Genomic DNA, 21,970 nt, shown 5'->3' on the forward strand with positions numbered 1-21,970 from the left:
CAAACCATTCCATGTTCTCCACAAAGACAGCCTGCTGCCAGCCCAAACTTTGGGAATGTGTGCACAGGACAGCAACTCTAACAAACAGAACAAGAAATCCTGAAAAGTGAAACATTTGGATGTACCAGGGCTTCCCTGCCACTCTGGGAGCACCTGGAGGCAGAGCATGGAATGCTGCACCTCCCCTGCCTGTCCCAAAGCCACAGGGCCCTGTGGCAGCTCCCCTCTCCTCTCCCCAACCTGCTTTCTCAGCTGGCCTGTGAATTTTATCCCTTTCCACATTTTTTTCCCGTTAAGGCTCATTTATCCCGGCTGGCCTCCCCGGTGCAGGGAAAGGCTGTGGGGCCAGGGGGGTTGGACACCCCCCTGCTCAGCAGGGACACCACTCTCCCCTCCCCAAAACCCACCTGAGCCCCAAAATCCCTTTTGCTGCCGGCTCTGGGGAGGGTTCCTGCATGGAAAATAAATCAGCGCGGGGGTTCCAGCCTGGGCGGGGCGGGCAGGTCCCCGGAGCGGGGCTGAAAATGCCGCGCAGATCCCGCGCAGCGCTTTCCCTGCGCACCTGAGGGTCCCGGCCGGAGCCCCCCGGCCCCGACCTTGCCCTGTCCGGCCGCGCAGGAGTTTCCCGGGACTCTCCGGGTGGAAAACGGGGATTTCTGTCCCTAATTCGGCGCAGCTGCTGCGGGCGGCGGGGCCGCGCTTTGAAGCGGAGCCGGGGCGGGGGGCGCGGTGGCGGAGCGGGCGGGGCTGCCTTAAAAAACACCCCAAAAACAACCAAACAAACAAAAAGCAAAGGAAAAATGGGACACAAAGCCGGAACAGCTGCCCGGCGCTGTCACAGCCCAGGGGTGGCACCGGGTTTGTCCTGCCGGGGACACCGGAGGGGCCGCGCGTGACCCGCCCGTGGGGGCAGCGCGGCGGGGCCAGAGGCGGGGCACGGCTCCCTTCTCTTGTATCCTCCTTTTCCATCTTTTACTCCCCCCCCTTTAATTTATCTTTTCCTGCCTTTTTCTTTCTTTTTCTGCCTTTTTCTCCTTCTTCTCTGATAATCTTTCTTTCTCCTTTCTCTCGTTTTTCTCCCTTTTTTTCCTTTTTTTCTTTTTCCCTTTTGCGCTGGTTCTGGTTAAACGTTATTTGCACTTTTGTTGGAAAAGTGGCCCCTAGTGTGCAATTATGTCAAATTTCTTTGAGTTTTACAATTTAATGGAGAACAGTAACTCTTTTATTGATCCTAGACGGGGCCGGCTCCTCTTCCCCCTCTCCCCCCCACCCCTGTGGCTCTCCCCTCCCTCCCCCTCCAACCCCCCCGTTACTCCCATGAAATGTCACTCAATGTTTCTTATGCTCCCACCAGTTTCCAAAACAAACAGAGGAGGCTGCAGCCGTCTATTGACTCAGTTGGATGCAAGAGGATCTCGCCGTGGCCGCTGCCCCCCGACGGGAGCCGTGCCGGGCGAGGGGCGCCGGGTGCCGGCCGGGATGGAGCCGCCGCCGCCCGCCTGAGCCCTGCTGCCGCCCGGGGGGACCCCTGGCAGCCCGGGGGGGATGGCGCTCAGCTCCCGGGCTCACGCCTTCTCGGTGGAAGCCCTGGTGGGACGCTCGGCCAAGAGGAAGGTGCCGGAGGGTCGCGATGAGGAGCCCGGCCCCGGCTGCCGGCCGGGTCGCAGAGCCCCGGAGGCGGGTGGGTACCGGAGGGAGCCCGGCGCGGCGGGGAGCGAGGGCGGCCCCCGGCCCCGGCAGCCTCCCGAGCCGCCCCCTGCCCTTGTGTTCCACGCAGAGAAGCGGCCCAAGGCCGGTGCCGATAGCCGGGCTGGCGGGGTGCAGGTGGAGCTGCAGGGCTCCGAGCTCTGGAGGAGGTTCCACGACATCGGCACCGAGATGATCATCACCAAGGCCGGCAGGTACCGGCCGGCCCCCGCCGCCTCGCTCGGGCTTTGCTTTGCCGTTTTTTGGGGGGTTTTTTTGCCTTTTTTTCCTCCCCCCCCCCCCCCATTTTTATTTTATTTCTTTTTCTTTTTTCTTTTTCTTTCTTTTCTTTTTTTTTTTTTTCTTTTTTCTTTTTTTTTTTTTTTTTTTTTTTTTTTTTTGTGGGGACGGTGTTATTTCTTGGGCTTTTTTTTGTTTTGTTTTGTTTCGTTGTCTCGAGTTTCTCTGTTCTGTTGAGATATTTCACTTAGTTCGCTCCCTTTTCCCGCTATTTTCGTTGTGTTCGATTTTCCTTCCTCCCGACGCCCGTTCCCAGTTCCGCAGCCCCTTTTGGCTCAGCCGCTGTCCCTGTGCCCGCAGGAGGATGTTCCCCTCGGTCCGGGTGAAGGTGAAGGGGCTGGAGCCGCTGCAGCAATATTACATCGCCATCGACGTCGTGCCCGTGGACTCCAAGCGATACAGGTACGGGGGGGACGGGCGGGACCCCCTCACCCACGCGGGACACGTCCTGCGCTGATGGCCGCGATCTGCGACCCGAGCGGGACACGGGGGTCACTCAGGGGTGCTGGGGAGCCCGCGCTCACCTGTAGAATCTATAGGTGTGGGGGGCAGGTAGGGACAGGCTCCCGGCGGCTGACGCGGCCCGGCCGGGCCAGGTACGTCTATCACAGCTCGCAGTGGATGGTGGCGGGGAACACGGACCACTCCTGCATCACTCCGCGCCTCTACATCCACCCCGACTCGCCCTGCTCGGGGGAGACCTGGATGAGGCAAATCATCAGCTTCGACCGCGTGAAGCTCACCAACAACGAGATGGACGACAAGGGGCACGTAGGTGTGGGGCATGCCCGCCGGGGGGGCCGGGCAGGGGCAGAGCATCCCCCCGGGGTGCGCAGCATCAGCCGGGGGCAGCGCCGGGAAGGCGGGGGCCGGTCCCTCCTGCCTTGGGGCTCGGGGCTGGGTCCTTCCAGAGCTTTGCCTGGGGTTTTCTTCCTGCCCTTCTCCCTCCGGGGTGCTCAGCAGCCTGTCCCCCCGCACAGATCATCCTGCAGTCTATGCACAAGTACAAGCCCCGCGTCCACGTTATCGCCCAGGATTCTCGCTTCGATCTAGCGCAGATCCAGTCGCTGCCGGCCGAGGGGGTGCAGACCTTCTCCTTCCAGGAGACCGAGTTCACCACCGTCACGGCCTACCAGAACCAGCAGGTACCGGGAGCGGGGGGATGGAGAGCCCCGGCGGTACCGGGAGCCGGGGGATGGAGAGCCCCGATGGCCGGTCCGCCGCTCCCAGCCCGTCCCGCTCCCCAGTGGCTCCTTGATTTCACCCTGCAGATCACAAAGCTGAAGATCGACAGGAATCCCTTCGCCAAAGGTTTTCGGGACCCCGGCAGGAACAGGTAAGGGCCGGGGCCGCCCCGCCGCCGCCCCCCGCGCCCGCCGGCCCCGCGCCCGCGTTCAAGGCGCTCTCGCCTCGCAGGGGGGTCCTGGACGGGCTCCTGGAGACCTACCCGTGGAGACCCTCCCTCGCCCTGGACTTCAAGGCTTTCGGCGCAGACAGCCAGGGTAAGCGAATCCCCCCCGCTGCCTCTCCCGGCCGCACGCCCCGAGCTCCCGCGGCGCTCCTCGGGCGGCTCGAACCATCAAAGATAACGAGGCGCGCCCAGAAAACGAATCCCTGAGTTTGGGGGGAGTTAATTCCGCGATGGTTTGGATAAAACTCCTGTGAAAGTGGATGCGAGAAGCCGGGAAGAACAGGATGAGGGCGCGGGCTGCTCCAGCCCCCGGCTGAAATCAGAATTAGATGGGCAGAAAAAAATAACTGAGTGCGCAAGAGGCTAATTTGGAGTCGGGTTGTTCCGGCTTTGATCCTGTTACACTAATTGCTTCCAACCGGGTTGGGAATATCAACTACAAACGTGGTAGTGGTGACCGCCCGTGCTTTCTGCAGCGGCAGCTTCTGCGCCGACAAACGCGTTATGCAACAGAAAATAAAATTATCTGGTATTTAGGATGCAGCAGTCGCACAGAAATGCAGAGAAGAGGAGGAAAAATTTTCGGGGTAAATGCTCTCCTTCATCCTGACAAGAGCAACCGGTCCTTTACAGCCCTTTCCCAGAAAAACCGCTTCAGAAAGTAATATTTGAAAACAGATTGTTCATAGCGCCGAAGGGAAAAAACTAACAGTTCGTTTGCACTTTGGAGCCCTCCAAGTTGAGTTTAAACTCGCGAGTTAAATTCTCGTTTTTGTCAGGAACTCTTCAAAGTCTTGGGACACACCGAGTCACCCCCGTGTCTGCTGGGAAACGCTGCAAAAGTCACAGCAAAAATTCATGTTCTGCAGGCGCAAAAATGAGGGCAGAAAGAAATCAGATTCGGGAGAAATTAAGAAGTTTATCAGTTGTAAAGAGAACAAAAATGATTATTATTAATTGGTGGTGATAGTAGTAGCAGCTTTATTAGTATTATTAATAGTTTTTAAATTAATTTTATTTTTAGAAAATATCTTATGCAAAAAGCTCCTTTTGAACCCGTTTGCCAGGGTGGGGGGAGGTGGTGGATGAGCTGCATGAGGAATGAAATAACAGCAACTGCAATGTTAAGGATGCTAAAATATTATCGTACATATAATATTACAGCTACCTGGGATTTTTTGATTTCTTTTTTCTTGTTTAATGTATTTGGTATTTTTCTTCAGGACAGAATTCCTGAACTGATATAAACATAACAAAATCTGCAGTTCTACTACTCACAAAATATATTTCTGAAGAAAAGCTGTAAAACTGGAATCCCAAAGCTCTAAAACCAGGAGGTAAATTTAAAGGAATTAGGATCAACATGCTGAAGAAAAAATTTGCCATAGAATTTTTATTTTTAAGCCTAATAGAAAGGGCAGAAAACACCTGCTTATTGATCTGCTCCATCATTTCTGCTGCAATCCCCATTCCCAAACTTGCTGTGGAATTTGGGTGAGATTATTGCTCGGGGTGTGATCTTATTTGCTCCGTGCAGCAGATACTGACCCGGCTTTGCTCTGCTGTATCCAGCCACGTAGGGGTTCGCTCGCTGCCCCACACACAAATATCAGCTCAGTCCCGTATTTTACATGACCCAAAGTGCCTGAGCCCTCGAGGATATCAGGAAATGTCCATGGAGAGAGGACTGGACCCTGCCCTGCTGAAGTCAGGACTGAAGCAGCCACTGACATCAGCAGGGAAGGGTGAGACCTTCACGCCACAAAACCTCGCCGGATTTTTGTGATCGAGGGCTGGCCTGTGAGAGGCTCTGCATGTTGGGAGTTTGAAAATTAATTTGCATCACATTCAAAATCTTTGTGTTTTTAAGGTGTTTTTAAGATTTGCTATACCAGCAGATGTGGTTCAGTTTTACAGTTGATTTCGGGTCGCTGCTTGCCTGTCAAGTCGGATCAGATCCCAGCTAGGCATTATGTTGGTAGGAATTGAATGTAACTAGTAGCACAAATGGATCTACATTCCCTTACACCTTTTCCCAGTGATTTTGGTAAGAAATTAAAGGGGAGGGGGGAGGGAGAAACCGTCTGGAAGAATTTGGTAATGAGTGTGCAGCAGACATTTGGCTCTCCACAGGCAGGAGATGAAACCAGCATCTGTGTAGCACCAGGGCCGGCTGCTCCCAGCACCATTCCCACCTCAGAGCAGCCATCCCATCCCTGCTTCATTTTTACTCCTTGGTCTTGCTTTTCTCCCAAATTCTGAAAGTGTTCATTCATCCCTTCCAGAAAGGAGGACGTTCACATGACTTGTGAGTTTGAATTTCTGGAGACACCGATAGCATTCAGGGGAGTGTTTCAAATAGTTTGGGAAGCCAAGTGAAATGAGTCAATTCCTGTGAGCTGGAAGGTACAAAAAAATTCTCCATCAGTCTGAATATGCTTTTTGTTCTTATATCCAAGGGGAAAAAGCTGTCTGGAGTTTGCATGAAAAATAGGGAACCTGAAATGGCAATGGTGTGGGTATAGCAGGGAAGGGTTATTGGTCGTGCAGCCAGGTGCGGATCCAGGTGTGTGTGGAGCTGCATTTACCATGATCCCAGTCCAAGGAATGGGACTGGACATGTGTAAATATTGTTCTTAGACAAATACCAGCTAGCAATAACCATTTATGGACAGATCTTCCCATTTTCCAGGAGCTGGTCTTTGGAGCAGGTTCGTGTTTGGATGGACACTGGCAGCAGGGAGACCTGGAGCGGGAGCAGGAGTCCTCCAAGGATTGCTTGGCTGTGGAAACCTGTTAGCCCAGCCTGGATGATTTCTGTTTTCCTTTCCAGGTGGGAGCTCCAGCTCTTCCCCAGTGGCCTCCAGCAGTGGGACCCCCTCTCCTCTGAACCCCCTGCTCTCTCCATCATGCTCCCCTCCCACGCTTCACTTGCCCGCGAGCAACCTGGGCATGTCGTGCCCCGAGAGCTTCCTGCACCCCCTCAACGTGCCCCTCTACTACAAGATCTGCCCTACAAGCTTCTTGAGACAGCAGGCGCTCCTCCTTCCGAGCCACGAAAAACTGGGAGCCACCAACCCACACCTTTTACCCCACTTCATGGTGGATGTGCCCAAACTGTCTTCCCTGAAAAACGCCAAAGCCGAAGACTTAAATGCTCAGTGCCTACAAGCCCCCGGTCCTGCTGGTCAAATGCTGTATGGATTACATGCATCTGGAAACATTTTCCCATCAAGTCCCATTGCTCGGGAAGCACTTAATTGTTCTTTACATCCTCCATATGGCTTGTATGGTTATAACTTCTCTGTGCCATCCAGACTGATGAATGCAGCAGGGCATTTCAAAGTGAGTGACAGCATTCCGGCTGCTTTGAGGGACGGCAGATGCAATCACTCCAACTGGCACCCCACAATTAACCACTGCCTTTAGTGGGATCAGAGAATATTTCTGAGCTGTGTAAAGCAAGTCCTTGCTTCCTTCATAGCCAGGGGCTCCTTAGTTATTGACTCTCAAACACTTCATGGTACAGGAGCAGGATGGGCAGGCATTTAATCCTTTTATTTTGTGGACAGAAGTGTTGTTTTGTTGGGAAGGTGGAGGATTTGGGAGAGTCTGAGATGACCCTGAGGTGATACCTTTCGTCACATTTATGTCACAGTTGTAGGTTAAGAGCAAACCGTCAGTCACCTTTTTACTATTTGCACTCTCAAGTGGGGACATTGATGTCTATATTTCTACAGCTCTGTTTTCTCTCTCTTGCTTGTCTTTAGTTAGCTCACAGCCCTGGAGAGCTGCTGCTCACCCACTCAAGTTTTATCCCTAATTTCAAAGGGACTGTCGAGGACCTGGATTTGGCAAAGGAGCCACATCTGGCCAAGCACTCGAGCTTGTTCTTAAGTTCTCTTGGCTCTAATGGGTCCTAATTAATGACATGAAAGTCCCTCATTCTCTAAGACTCAGACGCCTCCATTATCAGGGTAGGGACATAAATCCAAGTACCTTGAGTCCAAGTGTCTGCTGCCAGGGTAAGGAAAGGCAGGATGAAAGATGCATGGGGTGAGAAGCTGCAGAGGTGGCCCAGACCCCTCTTTTCCATGTTCCACCCTCCAGTGGCACCAGCATCAACGGCGTTGTGGGAAGGACAGGATGGGGTCACACATCTCTCCCGTGGTGAGGTGGGTCCATGCTGGGGACATGGAGGATACACCTTGGAGAGTTGTGTGGGATGAAACAGCCCCAGGAGCCCTGCAGGACAATCCTTTGACCCAGACTCTCAGCCCCAAGGGACACAGAAGATCCACGTGGGATCTCCACCAGCCTTGCCCAAAGGAAGGGGCAGGGATGTTCCTGGCTCAGTCCCACAGAGAACACGGATCTGTTATGGAGAATTACAACTCTACAGGCTCTGGAACATGAGATTTTTAATTCCTTCCAAAATTCCTGTTTGTTTTCTTGTAACCTGTGGATATTCTTGTTATTCCTGTAAATAATCTCCAGCTCCCAAGGGTGCCATGTAACTCACAATAAATCAGGACACAGGTTTTATTCTTTATTTGATTATGTTCACTTTCTACCTGAAGTCAAATTTATCACTTGATAGATGGCAGAGATTGGTAAATAAGGCTTGGTTGGGACCAGCCCCATTTTGGGATTAATCCTATATTTTCAAGCACAACACAAAATATAGAGGGATTAGGCTTAGGCTTAAGAATCAAAACTGATACCAGAGTTTTGATTTTATTTTCATCCTTTACAGATAAAAAATTCAGACCAGAAGAAGCAATATCAGAAGCTGCTAAATTAACAAAAATTACACTTTTAATTTCATGAGACTTTGAGAAAATTCAGACAACATTGGTTTCCCAAATTTTCTTGATGTGGGTGTTCACAGAGCCCCCAGTGATGCCAGTATGAAATGGGGGATTGTGATAAATGGTCTCTACAGCTGTGAAAATGAACAAACCTGTTTTCTTGGGCTGTTTCTTCGCAGTTTATCTCACTATTTTTATTAAAAAAGAAAAAGCTTTTTTTTTTCCTTGGGAGTCCTTATTTCCAACATTGGTGGTGACTGAATTCCCGTGGCAAGTCCACTGCTGGCCCTGGCCAGGCTCTGTCCAGCTGAGTGACCATGACCCAGCCCCCACATGTGGTTGTACTCCTGGGGAGCTGGAAGGCTCTTCCTGATCAGTCACGGATTTGTGCAACGGGAAACTTCCAATTTTCCAAATATTTGCGGTTGCATAAGATATTCCAGAGTTGCTGGCCATGAGCTGTAATCCAGTAAATCAGTGGCTGGTTAAAAATGTGACTGATAATGACTGGGAGAGATATTTTTGGTGCAGTGATTTGCTCCACCAGGAATGATGCTCGGCAGATTCCAGTGGAGTTGAGCTGGATCTCAAAACGCCTCCATGGGTCCCGTAGGATCCCAGGTTTCACCACCCTCCCTCGTTGCAGCCACATGGAAAACACACCCAGAGCCTGGTTCCTGCAAGGTCTGAGCATGTCCCAGGAGTGCCACACTTTGGGAGGGTGCTCATCAGGCAGATCCAGAAATATCAATTTGTCTGTGTGAGAGGAGCTGCTTGATCCACATTATCTGAGGGTTATTTCCATTTTCTTTGCCTTTACCTCCTGCTTTTATGCTTTCAAAAATCAGTCTAAGAAATAAAATGGATTTGGGTGGTGTTTTCAAGCAGTCACAGCTCTCTGTCATGTGCCACCAAGGCCACCTCAGAGCAGACCGAGCTCCCTGACCCTTCTGGCATAGGAATATTTTCCATATCCACAAGGGTGACTCAGCTGATTCACTCACACTATAAAATAGATGGGTTTGCCTAGATATTAAAATAAATGTGCCCCAAAAAGTAGCTAACCTGCACTCTACACTTTCAGGGTCCTTTGTAAAATACCGCTAGTGGGAGGTGAGTGGCAGAACCTGAGAGAATAAATCAGATTAATCAATATGATTTATTAAATGTGAAACTGGGCAAACTGAGGTGGATACTTCAAGCAAGCCCATGTGCCTGTCAATACAATTCCATCACGTACTGCTTTGTATTTCTTGCCACAAATATTATAGGAAAACTCGTGGCCATTTCAAAGTTCACAATTCTTTGGACTTAGTGGGCAAATGCAAGCAGCACCTCAGGATTACTGCGCTATTTTTAAATGGGAACAGGGAGAAAAACAAAGGGGTTTTTTTAGGAGATGAAACTTGCTGAACAATCTCAGCTATTAGTCATTTGACCTTTTGCAAGAGGAGTTTGAAGTTATTTGGGAATATCTGAGCCTGTTTGTAGCACTCATCACGTAAAATCCGCCATTCCAGAGGTGCCGTGTCCGTACCCAGCGCCGGGACATGGGATGGGCTCAGTGCTCAGACACGGGGGTGGATTTAAAATCCAAGGAGACAAAATATCTGGCAATAATATTTTTAATCAAAGTGCAGTTTACTCTCTGGTTTCACCCAAATTTAATCCATCTATTGGAGAAGCCAAAGGCATAGAGGGAGCATCGGATGTCGCTTTTTGCGATGGAAGTGCCTCGGTTTACATTTGATCTGCTGAGGTTGGGGCTGTAATTAGATGATAATTTGTATCACAATTATGCAAAGCAAACGAGGATTGGATAGCAAGATAGAGCAGAACAAATAAGCACCCAGACCATTTGAAATGCATCCAGTATGGAAACCATGTCCATGTGTGGCTGGGGCCGGGGACATGTTGTTCCAATAAAGATGCAGAAAGGGAAAAGGCTGGGATCGGTTCCTCCAAAAGTTTCAAATGCTCATGTTTACAAATTTGTATTGCACATTAATATGTAAACACAGCCTATTGGAAACAGATGAGACCACAATATTTACGTGCCCTTTCCTCTTTGTTTTGGGTGTCTGGTTGTCCCCCAGAACACACAACATCTGTGGTGACTCATAAAACTCAGCTCAGGAAGCTAAAGGAGAGGTTCAGATAACTATAAAATCACTGGTGCCATGGTGATTCGCCCATCCCAGATGGATTTTGGGTTCCGGGTGCAGGGGGATGCATTCACAACTCCTGTGGGGTTGTGCTATGAGCACTCGGTGACTGGAGCTGCACTTTGCAGTGCCACAAGGGAAGCCTCATTCCTTGGCATTTTCCGGATGAATTTTATAATTTTCTTGACACTTGGAGCTATGACAGGAACCATGGCATTGCTTGGAACATGCAGGAACTCCATCCATGCCCGCTCCATGCTCCACCAGCACTGCACCCACTGGGAAAAAACAACTTTTAAAACATCAAGAGCAATTTTTTATAAATTAATTTCCAAAATGAAAAGCACCCTCCTCGCAATGTGAATAAAAGCATTGACTTGTTAATCACCTTTCTTTCACTGGTTTATTTGCATTTTGGGATGCAAACTTCAGGCATCCCAGACCGCCAACCCGGGGAGCAAATGCCTGTGGATGCAGCAGTCGAGGCTGCTGGGAATTACAGGGGCTGAGAGGACTTTTGCAGATGTTGGGAATTGCCCTGCAAGCTGTTTGTGCTTAGTAGAGCTCTGGTCTCCCCAAGCTCGTGGACTTTCTGAATTTTGCAGTTATTTATAAAGCCATTTCTCTGCTGTGTCCTTTTGGTGACATTCCCAAGAAGGATCTATCGTCTACTTCCATCCATCAAACCATTTCCTCCCAGACTGCTGCTCCTAAAGCACCAAGTTTTCAGTTTATTGTAGCAATTAAGTACAAGAAGGAGTCCAGGTTTTGAGAAGGACCCCTTGAGCTTATAAATCAAACAACACAAAGCAGCAAGTAAAAGTCAAGACCTTTCTGAAGAGGGAAACACCAGCAATAGGGAGAAAACTTCAGAAAAATAATTTTTGCTGCCTAAGGAGGCAGATCCTGAACAAAACCAGAGATGGGGGCAGGAGCTGAGGATGGCTTCTGGCTCTCTGAAGTCTGAAGATATATTGAATAAATTTTGCAGATATTTTCTGCTATTTTCTCTTATTTCAAAAGCCTTGCCTTTTCAGGTTTTCAGAGAATGGTGTTTTAGAGAAATTAACTTTTTCCTTCTTGGCGCTGGCTCCAGATCTCACCTCGGAGCTGGGTCCCAGCTCCAACAATTTCCTCGGGGCCCTGCCCAGCAGCTGGGAACACTTAACAGCTCATCCACCCGCTCTGCTCACCTGCCTGAGGAGCCCTGACAGGTCCATCTGCTTCCAGTCAGGCCTCAAATGAAACCTTCGGCTCCGAGGGGAAGAAACGAGGCAGGGACTTGTGTGGTGACTTGGAGTTACTGCTGAGATTACTCAGCTGATGCTCCAGGGATGGAGTCTGCCCTCAGCTCCTGGTCCATCACAGCGAGCTGCATCCCTTGCCCCTGGACCTGCAGCCTGAAGCCAGCAGAAATATCCTTTTTTTAGACAGGTTTGGGTGGGTATTAAACACTGAACCATGATCCTGCTGTGCCCATGTCACCTGAAGGGCTCTGTGGTTTAAACCATCACACATTGCTTTAACCACTCTGTAGGTTTAAGGCAGTTTGATAAATTTTGGGGCTGGGGATGTGTTTCATGGGGTTTTCAATCCCAGGACAAAACTGTGTGATCCAGAAGGCTGGACTGGTTTATCTTCAACAGCACCACCTCTGTGCTGAGTGCCTTTTAAACTTGAAAAAGAGCATAAATCCAGATACAAAGCAATGTTTCAAGTGCTAAGTGATTCATACCCATATAATAGTGAATTATTATTATTATTATTACTACTGTTGTTATTATTATTATTAAATATCATGCAATGAAATGCAAGGAGTGGAGGCTCCTGTGCCCTCCAAAGCTATGGGGGACAATTAAAGGCACCTTCAAGTTAATCCAATAAGATCCATTCTCTCACAGGACTTGATGTTTGGGGCTGGAATTAGGGATTTTTCTCCCTGCAATGAAACCATTTCACATGTCTATCCCTAGAAATATTCAACTAGGGTTTTAACACCACTGCCCGTGCAAAATGAACAAATTTAATTTTACACCAATACCTTAATTTCTTGCAGCAAACCATTGTGTCTGGAAGTGTTAATCAACTTAAAGATGAGAATGCACAGTCTTCAAAAAATTTTATTATCAACAGTTTTTCTTCCATGGAGGCCAATACATGTTGCATATCCAGCTGCCCCTCTCAGGACATGCAGGTACCACATGTCTCCCTTCACCAGCAACACTTTTAGCTCCAGCCCTTGCTGAATTCTTCCTTTATGTTCGTTAAAGGTCGTACTGTAAAATTAATCAAAGTCGATATGCTATTTCCTGTATCGTATTTCTTCTAACGTTATCAATATTGCTAATAAAAATAGAGATTGGAACAGTATGTTGTAATGTCCAGGATATAAGCCAGATCCTGCTGCAGCTCAAATAAATATGAATTTGGCCTTTGGCTTTCATAAAAGCAGGATAATGTCTCTATCTGGGCTCTTCTAACGGATAACATCAGCCCCCTTTGCTTCACTTCTCAGAATTCCCAGAATTTGGGAATTTAGGCTGGTAGAAGAAATACAACTCTGTGTCCTGGCGATTTTCGAGATTAAACCAGATCAATGTAAAGCAGAGCCCCAAACTTCATTCCCAGCTGAAACAAAATCTGGCATTTCCAAAACCTTCATGCTTTGAAAGTGCTGACACTTCCCACCTTGGGCCTTGGAACTGCAAATGAGGAACTCTTGAGGGACAGAATGGGAAGGAGAGGGCAGGGAAGAGCTCATATGGATCTGGTCAGGCCCAGGTACTTCACTCCTGCTGCTGCTCTTCCTTCCCAGGACAATATCCCCTCTTTCTGAGGTGGTTTTTCGTCAAATTTTTGGTTAAATAATTAGGAAGGAATTCTTCCCTGTGAGGGTGGGGAGGCCCCGGCACAGGGTGCCCAGGGAAGCTGTGGCTGCCCCATCACTGGAGGTGCCCAAGGCCAGGCTGGACAGGGCTTGGAGCAACCTGGGCTAGTGGAAGGTGTCCCTGCCCATGGCAGGGGTGGGACTGCATGGTCTTTAAGTCCCTCCACCTTAAACCATTCCATGATTCCATAGAATGGGTTTGGGTGGTGTTTCAGCTGTGTGCGCCAGTGAGGATTCTTCCCCTATGTCCAGCTCCTCTTGACACCTTGAGGATCCTGTGGAGAGTCAGGATTTCCTCAATCACATGTGGATGAAGGATCCATCTGGGAATGCACAGTCTTAGCTGCTGCCCCTGGGATTCTGTCTCCAGGTCCTGCTGGCAAGACAGCCAGAGCACCCTGCTCCAAACCAGAGCCTCCCAAATGACCAAATATCACTTATTTTTTAACTGGTTTTGAGTATCACTCATGCATCTGGAGCCATGAGCCTTAATGAGCCATAAAAAGGAGGAATTTTGCTGGGTAGGTCTCCTGGACACAGAACAGAGCAGAGGATGGAAATGAGATCCAGCTCTGCCCAAGTCAAAACTTTCCGGAGGCGGTGGCGAGTGTCTCTGTTGGCCATCCTGCATGGGGGTCATGGGGCAGGGATGCTCCTGCATCCACTGACTTCTTCCATCACCCTGCATCAGATCCAGACCATGCTCAGGCTCCTGGGAAAACTGTCTCAAAAATTTGGAAGCTTCAGTGTCTCCTTGGGGTTGCATCCCTTACCAGATGGCTTGGAGGCAGCAGGAATTGGTCCATGCTCTCCTTGTGGATTTGCCCCTCAGCAGGTGAAAACAGGGAGTTGCTCCTCAGCTGTAAAAACAATAAAAAAAAATTAATGAAAACCTCACTGGGGTGGAGAAAAGTGTTTTATTTGCAGAAATTGGGCTTGGCCAGTTTGGATCCTGGCATTCCTGCCTTAGCAGCCATGCGGCCCCAGCGCCAGCCCCCCACACTTTAATTCTTCCCCTTTTTCCCTAAAAATAGGACACACCTGTAAGGAAGGCAAGTTTCTACAAGACATTCCTGATCTGGAGCATATTAAACTGATATTTTTGTTTTGTATTTTGGATGATTTGCTCCAGTGATAACATAATAGCATGATATTTAGCCTGGGACTGATTAAAACATTTCTTTTGATCAGCGCAGCAGATTGGAACAGTTGTTTATTACTGGACAATGCTTGGAGAAAGGAATTAAGAAAAAAGAGCTGAAAAAAGAAACGGCTCTGGGTGGCTGTTGGTTTGGTTTGCACTGGAATATTTCCTTTGCTTTGGGAAAATTCTCTGTTCCAGCCGGGTTTGGGAAGTGAGAGAAGGGAAGGATGATCCATCACGCTGATGGACAACGGCTGAAAAGCTGGGCACTGGCTGTTAAAACCACACGTGTGGGGAATAAAAGTCATTTCTCCCTCTCAGGACACACCGGTGGCCCAGATCATCACTGATGAATTTCTACCTCCAAATTTAGCATTTCCTAGGAGGTAACTTCTCAGCTACATCAATCACTGCACACTTCAAAGCTGCCTATGTTTTAAAATATAAGATTTAACTTTAAAAATCTTTATTTTGCTTTCTTGACCAAATGCAGAGTCGTTTTGTTACAAACCTACAACATCTGAATGTAAACGTGTTATTCTGGTTGAGCTCCAGCTCCTCTGAAGGCTTTTAAGGCTATAGATTTTAATTACATGAATATTTTTAATAAAATCCCCTTTTTAACTGCTGGCAAGAGTGTAAGGGAAAAAACAATAATATCTGGCTCTGTCTCTCTGACAGAATAATTCTTCAAGTTGCATTTGCCACATCCCCGCAGCTGCGACCAATAATCCTCTGTCTTTATGATTCTCCTCCGATATGAAATTAAAATGAACTGGAAATGTTTATGCTGCAAATGGTGTGCAACACATTAAACAGATAATGGCAGCGAAGGGTTTGCTTCAAACAGGGGTTCCTCCTCCAGCAGAGCCCCTCTGTAACTTAATCCCCCCTTTTCCCAGGCAGCAGAAATTTCTGCTCCGCAGACAGCCTCGGATGCATCACAATATCTTCATTAAAGAGGAATTACTTCCATCTCACCATCCCCAGGTGCCACTGAAAGCAGGGCTTTGTTTCATGTGGCCCATTGCAATTCCTGTGTTTATAGCAGCGGATTCCTTGGCTTCATGGGACATTTGGAGATAAATCTATTTTGGGTCCTGTTTGCTTCCCCTGGCCTTTTCCCTGCAGCATGTTTATAGCTGCATATTAATTCCTCAGTCATGCCTTTGGAATTCTTCACTGCTTACAATAAAAAAAAAAAAAAAAAAGAGGCCTCATCCTATTTAATCATCTCAGCCCAATATGTTTTTTGCTTGTTTGCACTGATCAATACGTTGGGCTGAATCAAATTCTTCCAGGTTGTGAATTCTGAGTGGCTCCATTCCCCAGGCCTGCACCTGCCCCATGTTTTCCTTGCAAGGGGACACCTGTCCCCAGCTGCCAGGGTGACTCCCTGACGTGTGTGTGAAGGGATCCTGGGGAGGTGAGAGCTGTGCCCTGGTCATTTGTGTCACATGTCCCTCCGTGTCCCACAGCCAGACACTGTGTCAGTGACAAGGGAGGGGAAGCAGCTTCTCCTTAATTGGGGAATTTTTCCAGCACAACCAATGGGATTTTTACATTCTGCTGCTTCCTGGACACCACCACCACAGGATGGTTTGGGTTGAACCATAAAGCCCATTCAGTTCCATCCCCTGCCATGGGCAGGGACAGTTCCCACTGTCCCAAGTTGCTCCAAACCCCATCCAACCTGGCCTTGGACAATTCCAGGGATCCAGGGGCAGCCACAGCTTCTCTGAGCAACCTGTGCCAGGGCATCCCCACGCTCAGCTCTGCTCAGAAATATAGTTTCTGCCACATGGTTCTGACTTGATTACTGGAAAGTCCCATCAACTTTGTTTTAATATTTCAAAGTGTTGGGAATCATCACTAATTGCTCCTCCAGAGAAACCCAACCCCTCTAGACAGCACTGGCAGAACAAAAATATAAGATTTATAGGAGCACATTGTCATTTTGGGTTGGGCAGAGTTTATCCCACACTCTCTGTACAGCAGCATAAATCTGGCCGGGGAGGGAAGGAAGGGAATGGCAGCACGAGCTGTCAGCAGCTCCCTGGGATCTGACAGAGTCCAGCAAACACTCCCCCCACCCTGACCCTGCCTGTCAATCAGCTTTCGGGGAGAAGCCCCTTCCCACCCTCCCCTCGGCCCTTCGGCGAGGAGCAGCAGCCAGCTCCAATTTGGAGGAGCTGTCATTTATCATTATTTCGGGGGGGAAGGGGCCGGGAAGGTTCTCCTCACCCCGAAGGTGCAGGCAGAGCAGAATTTGAGATGATGGGTGGGGATTTCCACCGGCACAAATGGGAATAAGACTCGGAGCTTTCCAGGCTGCACCAAAAATAGCGGCCCAATTTCAATCTCAATTAGAGCTCGGTAACCCCGGAGTATAATTCAGGAGTCAGCTTCTAATATTTCAATTCAGGATGAAGAATAATATTCCACTTCCCCCTCTGCAGCCCGAGCGATTTTCATTTCATAGGAGCTAATCTTGACTCGAACATGTGTTTCAGTGAGATGCTCAAGGATATGAGCGTGCTAAAGAAAATATGGGGAAAAGTTGTGTAGAAATGGTTGTGCAAAGGTCTGTGGAGGAGTCAGCTCTTTGGAATCATGGAATAATCATGGAATGGTTTGGGTTGGTTAAATCCATCTCATTCCACTCTCCCAGGTTGCTCCAAGCCCTGTCCAGCCTGGCCTTGGACACTTCCAGGGATCCAGGGGCAGCCACAGCTTCTCTGGGCACTCTGTGCCAGGGCCTCCCCATCAACACAGGAAGGAATTTATTCTCAAAAGCTCATCTAAAAATCCCCTTTTTCAGTTTAAAGCCTTTAATTTATTTTTTGGACTTCCCTATTACTACAGAGCACCCACCAACAAGCCTTATGGAAAAGAAAAAATGCAAAAACTCTCCCAGATTTATTCTTAATTTTGGAAAACATCCCTTTTCCAAGGTTTCCAATCAGTATTATTCTAATATTAAATTTGTCTAAGAATTAACATTTTAAAATTACTGCCTGAAGAATATTTTGCATTATAGAAGGTGAATCTCAATCTGATTTCATTCTGATGACAAAGGAAATTAGCCATAATATTCAAATTAAGATTATTGTTCAGGAAATATCATATTTTTCACTTACAAGCTTCATCCATGAGCACTTTTTTAGCATTTAAAAGTAAAGAGTTGCATGAAGGGATTGATCCCTTGGGTAGGAAGAGGGGGGAAAAACATACGTGTTTTTGCAACAGCAAAACACAGATTTTCCAGCCCTTTTGCATTCTGTCACTGGAAATTGCTGGGGTAGGAAAGCTCCTTCAGAGTTTTTGCCCCCCCTGTGGATTTTGCTGCAGTTTTGGCTCATCCCTCCAAAGGACAAGGCCAGCACGTTGGCGAGTGCCCCTTCCCTGTGCCGCCGGCGCTCACCCTCTGCCGTAGGAATTATTTCTTTGTTACTTAATCATCTGTAATTATCTCCTGGAGTAAATTCTGTTGGTGCATCAATTTTCAAACACAACAGTCATTTTTATCAGTCATGTTTATTTAATTTTAGCTGATTAGCACAGAACCTAACAAGTGGCTTAGACTAACAGTGTGTCACTGCCCAAGTATTTTGTAGGTAACAAGAAGACATGGAATAGTGCACATGTTGCTTTGTCTGCATTAATCTATTTACATTGTAATTCTTCAACTGTTTTTAATGGCTGGTTCAGCTGGAAGCAATTAGTTGTCTAAATTAAAGCCACATTTCTCACTTAGTGCTCTGGGAAGGCTTTTTGCTGTTGTCTTTTCTTTGCTTTTTGTTTTCCAAATCAAGACAGATACCGTTTGAAAATGCATGAAATCTTATTGAGGGGATTGATCCGGGTGTTTGGAGCTGTGTTCCCGTGCGTTTGTCTGGAAGCCAAAGTTTTGGATGGGCCAGGGAATGGTGTGTTTGGGGGTGCAGCCTGCAGCAGGGCTGTCAGCACAGCAGCAGCAGCCGGAGCTTGGGGCGAGACCTCGGGGCAGCTCCGAGAGCAGGAGTGGAGCAAAGCCAGGAGAAGAGAAAGCTCTGGATCCTCTGGGCTGTCCTGCAGGGACAGGAGCCCCTGGTTTGTATATTAATTAAATTAAAAAATAGGTTTGTGTTAAGTACAACGTAATTTATGCACCACTTCAGAGCACAGTGTCTGTGTGTGTTGGAACCCACCCTTTTTTTTTTCATTTTTCAGGCTAAAATGTCACATTTTTAAACCAGGCTCCATGAAACATTTGGAGTTAGGCTGGTTTTTCTCCACCCCATCTCTGCTCATCTCTTTCTATAACTTGATGATATTACAGTCCAATGTCTCCCATGAGGTCTGGACTTTCTGTGCAAGGTGAGGATTTTTCTTTAAAAAGAAGGAAAAATTTTCCTTATTTTATACCATTTGTTTAAAAAAAAATAAAAATAAGCTCTCCATGCATTGACTTTGAAATCAATGCATAAAGTCAATGACTTATGGAGGCAAGGAAAGAAAAGCCCCACAGTGAGTGCTCCCTCTCCCTCAGACATTGTCTGTGTGTGCTCCTTCTACCTCAGACATGTGTGTGTGTGTGTGTGCTCCCTCTCTCTCAGACATGTGTGTGTGTACTCCCTCTCTCTCAGACATGTGTGTGTGTGCTCCCTCTCCCTCAGACGTGTGTGTGCTCCCTTTTCCAGCCCATCCCAGCTGTCCCTCATTACATGCTCCGCCTGAGCCCCACGCAGGGTCGGGTTGCGCCAAGGCAAAGGTCAGAGGAACCTCCAGCCTGCATTTTGCCATCCCTTGGTTATTCAGATAACAAACAACCTAAAGACTGACGGGGCTTCTCTGTGCCCACAGACAGGGCCTGATCACTGCAGCAAAAGATTTCTAATTCGTCCTGGCTTCCCTCTATCCTGAATCTCCCAAAAATAATTCAGCGAGCAGATGGTGTTTGTGGAGCTGGTGCTTGGCCACAGCCTTGCTCTGCCACGTCCTGCATTTAATATACTGCCCAGCATTAATCAAGCAGTTTAGAAGCATCCTGTATCAGTTGTGCAAAACAGGGCTTAAATGATTTACTGTTGGATTCTTTCAGCTCCTGTTAGGCTCCTGTTTTTCTTTCATGTGGGGAGCAGGGGTCAGCAGCGGCAGGAGATCCGTGCTCTCACTTGGCCAACATTTGCTGCTGTCATTCCGAGCCCGCTCCGGTCCCCGCCGAGCGACGGATGTGTTCATGCTCCCAGCCCTGGATGCTAATTGATTTTAGGGAGCCCATTCATCAGTTAAATTTAGTAGATCACCCACCAGGTTTGCTGTTCACTGTCAAAGGTAATTCAATTAAACCTCCACAAGTGTGACTAACCAGTGGATGGTAAATATGTTCACCAGCTGTGTTTGCTGCACCTTCTCCACCCTATTGTGTCTGTGCCTGGTGGAGGATGTGCCCGAGCCCTGTACCTTGGCTGATTAATGTATACAACAAATCTGCAACACTGCCAAAAAATTAAGCACAAATGCCACCTTTGGGATGTGAATGTCTGAACATAAGAGTTTCAGAGAAGAGAAATCCTCAGGTGTGTTAAAGGCAGTGGTACAGTAGTTGAATTAACTCAGGTCTTGGGGTTTTTAAAATAACCTTCCAATGAATTCGATTAGGATTTTTGGTTTTGAAAACAACTTCCAAAAATCCAATTTGTGTTTTAAAATCCATTGACAGTTTGGTTTCTCCTCATTCACTCCCACTATTCCCTCAGCCATCACTCAGAGTTGATGTGAAACCATCCAGTGTGGCTATTTCCATCACCAAAGCCGTGTATAAATCAGGGATGCATCACAGAGCACATGGAGAGATGTTTCTATTAAACCCTGAGGTGGGGGAACCTTGCTGGACCCTCTGCCTGACCAAGTGGGCTTTGAGTCTCCTGCCTGCTGCCATCGGGCGCTCAGATGTGGTTTGGTAGTAATTAAGTGCATCGTTAACGATCCCATTGCACACCACGGGCCAAAATGGTGTGTCTGCTTAATAGATTAAAGGAAAACATTCTCTGAAAGGCACAGGTAAACAAGACACTCATCCCTCAACCTTTCACCCTGGAAGACCAAGGTTCACATCCCACTGGAGCACAAATAAATAGGGACTGGACTCCCCTGGCTCATTGCTGGGGGGTTTATAGTCATGGTGAGACTACCCTGGAGCACTACAGAGTTGGTGGGGATGGGAGAGGATGAATGGGATGCAGGCTTGGAGCAGAGAAATTCCTTAAATCCCTGCCCATCCGGAAAGTGACCTGGATTTACTTACAGTACTTGGAGGGGCTGCCTAAAATTCTTCTTTAAAAATTATTTAGGCAGCAAAGTGGAGTTTCCAGGAGCTTCCACTGCACAGATCCCACTCCAGCAGTCCCTTCTGCAAGAGCAGAAGCCCACACAACACTGAGATTTCCTGATTTCCCTGTGGCTGTAGGAAATAAATGAGCTGGAACAGCTCTGCAAACCAGTGGCCTTCCTGCACATCTCTGTAGTGCAGGAGGAGGAAAACCTGTGTGGTAAAGAGTACCCTGAGAAAACAGCCAGATTCCCAAACATCCCCATAAACCTTAATGAAGAGCTTGGGAATATCTGGTTTTTTTATTACTCCAACCACAGGCTAAAAAAATTTCAGCAAAAGCATTACATTTGGAAGAGAACCTGGGATATTCTATATTTGCTGCTTTAAACTCACTACACACCAGACAACTTGGGGTTTGGTGAGTATTAATCTTTGTATTTCTAAAATATTTGGATTAAAAAACCAGTGCTATTGTTAAACTAATAAATTATTACTTCTGCTCTCTACACACAAAACTATTCTGCAAAAAATGTTGTAATTTTATATGAAAATATTATGATTTTAAGCAATGGTCAAATACTTACAGAGAGGTAATAGGATAAGGAATGGCTTTGATATACAGCTGCTGCCAGGAATTCTCTTTCTGTTGGTGCTGTTGAATCTCTCCCTTCTTCTGGCATTATTAAATAAAGGCACCTGCTCTACAAATCAGCAGAAATCTGGAAAATCATTATCACTCCAACACGGAAACGATGCCCATCATGACAGAACAAATGGGGAATGGAGCCTACACAGGACTTTAAAAAAGGGCTCTATTTGTCAAATTACCAGAGGAAAAGTTGATCTTACTGTTATGGACTTTATCCACTTCCAGGTCACATCAATTAGTCACAGCAGGCTCGTGGAGACTGGAACTAATTTACAACACTCTGAACAGGCCCGCCAGCCTCTCCGATGGATTTCCAGGCAAATATTGGGACTTACTTCAGATGGAACTGAAAAACCACCAGCAACAGAAATCCAGCTTAATGGTTCCAGTAATGACCCACTTTGCACCACAAGAAACAAAGCCCTGATTGTGATAAGAATAAAGGGAAATATCTCCTGTAGAGACCAAAGGGTTATGTTTATCTAATCTTTGAAAAAAGAAAGGAGTCGTAAAAGGTTTAATAAAAAATACTGAGCGTCTTTAAAGGAAGTTTTCAAATGCTTTCCTATCTCTGACAGCTCATTTTGACAGAAATTGATTG

At 47.8% G+C, this 21,970-nt stretch overlaps 1 protein-coding gene across 1 annotated transcript; it reads left to right on the forward strand.

The window, feature by feature from the left end:
• Positions 1–1,332: 1,332 nt before the first annotated feature.
• Positions 1,333–7,949, forward strand: TBX22 (T-box transcription factor 22). The gene is made up of 8 exons (XM_059858923.1): positions 1,333–1,681; positions 1,778–1,901; positions 2,287–2,388; positions 2,583–2,757; positions 2,967–3,131; positions 3,258–3,322; positions 3,403–3,488; positions 6,231–7,949. The coding sequence occupies exons 1-8, from the start codon at positions 1,546–1,548 to the stop codon at positions 6,824–6,826; spliced, it is 1,449 nt and encodes a 482-aa protein (XP_059714906.1). The 5' UTR covers positions 1,333–1,545; the 3' UTR covers positions 6,827–7,949.
• The last annotated feature ends 14,021 nt before the right edge of the window (positions 7,950–21,970 follow it).

The sequence above is a fragment of the Haemorhous mexicanus genome, chromosome 14 (assembly GCF_027477595.1).
Source record: "Haemorhous mexicanus isolate bHaeMex1 chromosome 14, bHaeMex1.pri, whole genome shotgun sequence".
Lineage (NCBI taxonomy): Eukaryota > Metazoa > Chordata > Aves > Passeriformes > Fringillidae > Haemorhous > Haemorhous mexicanus.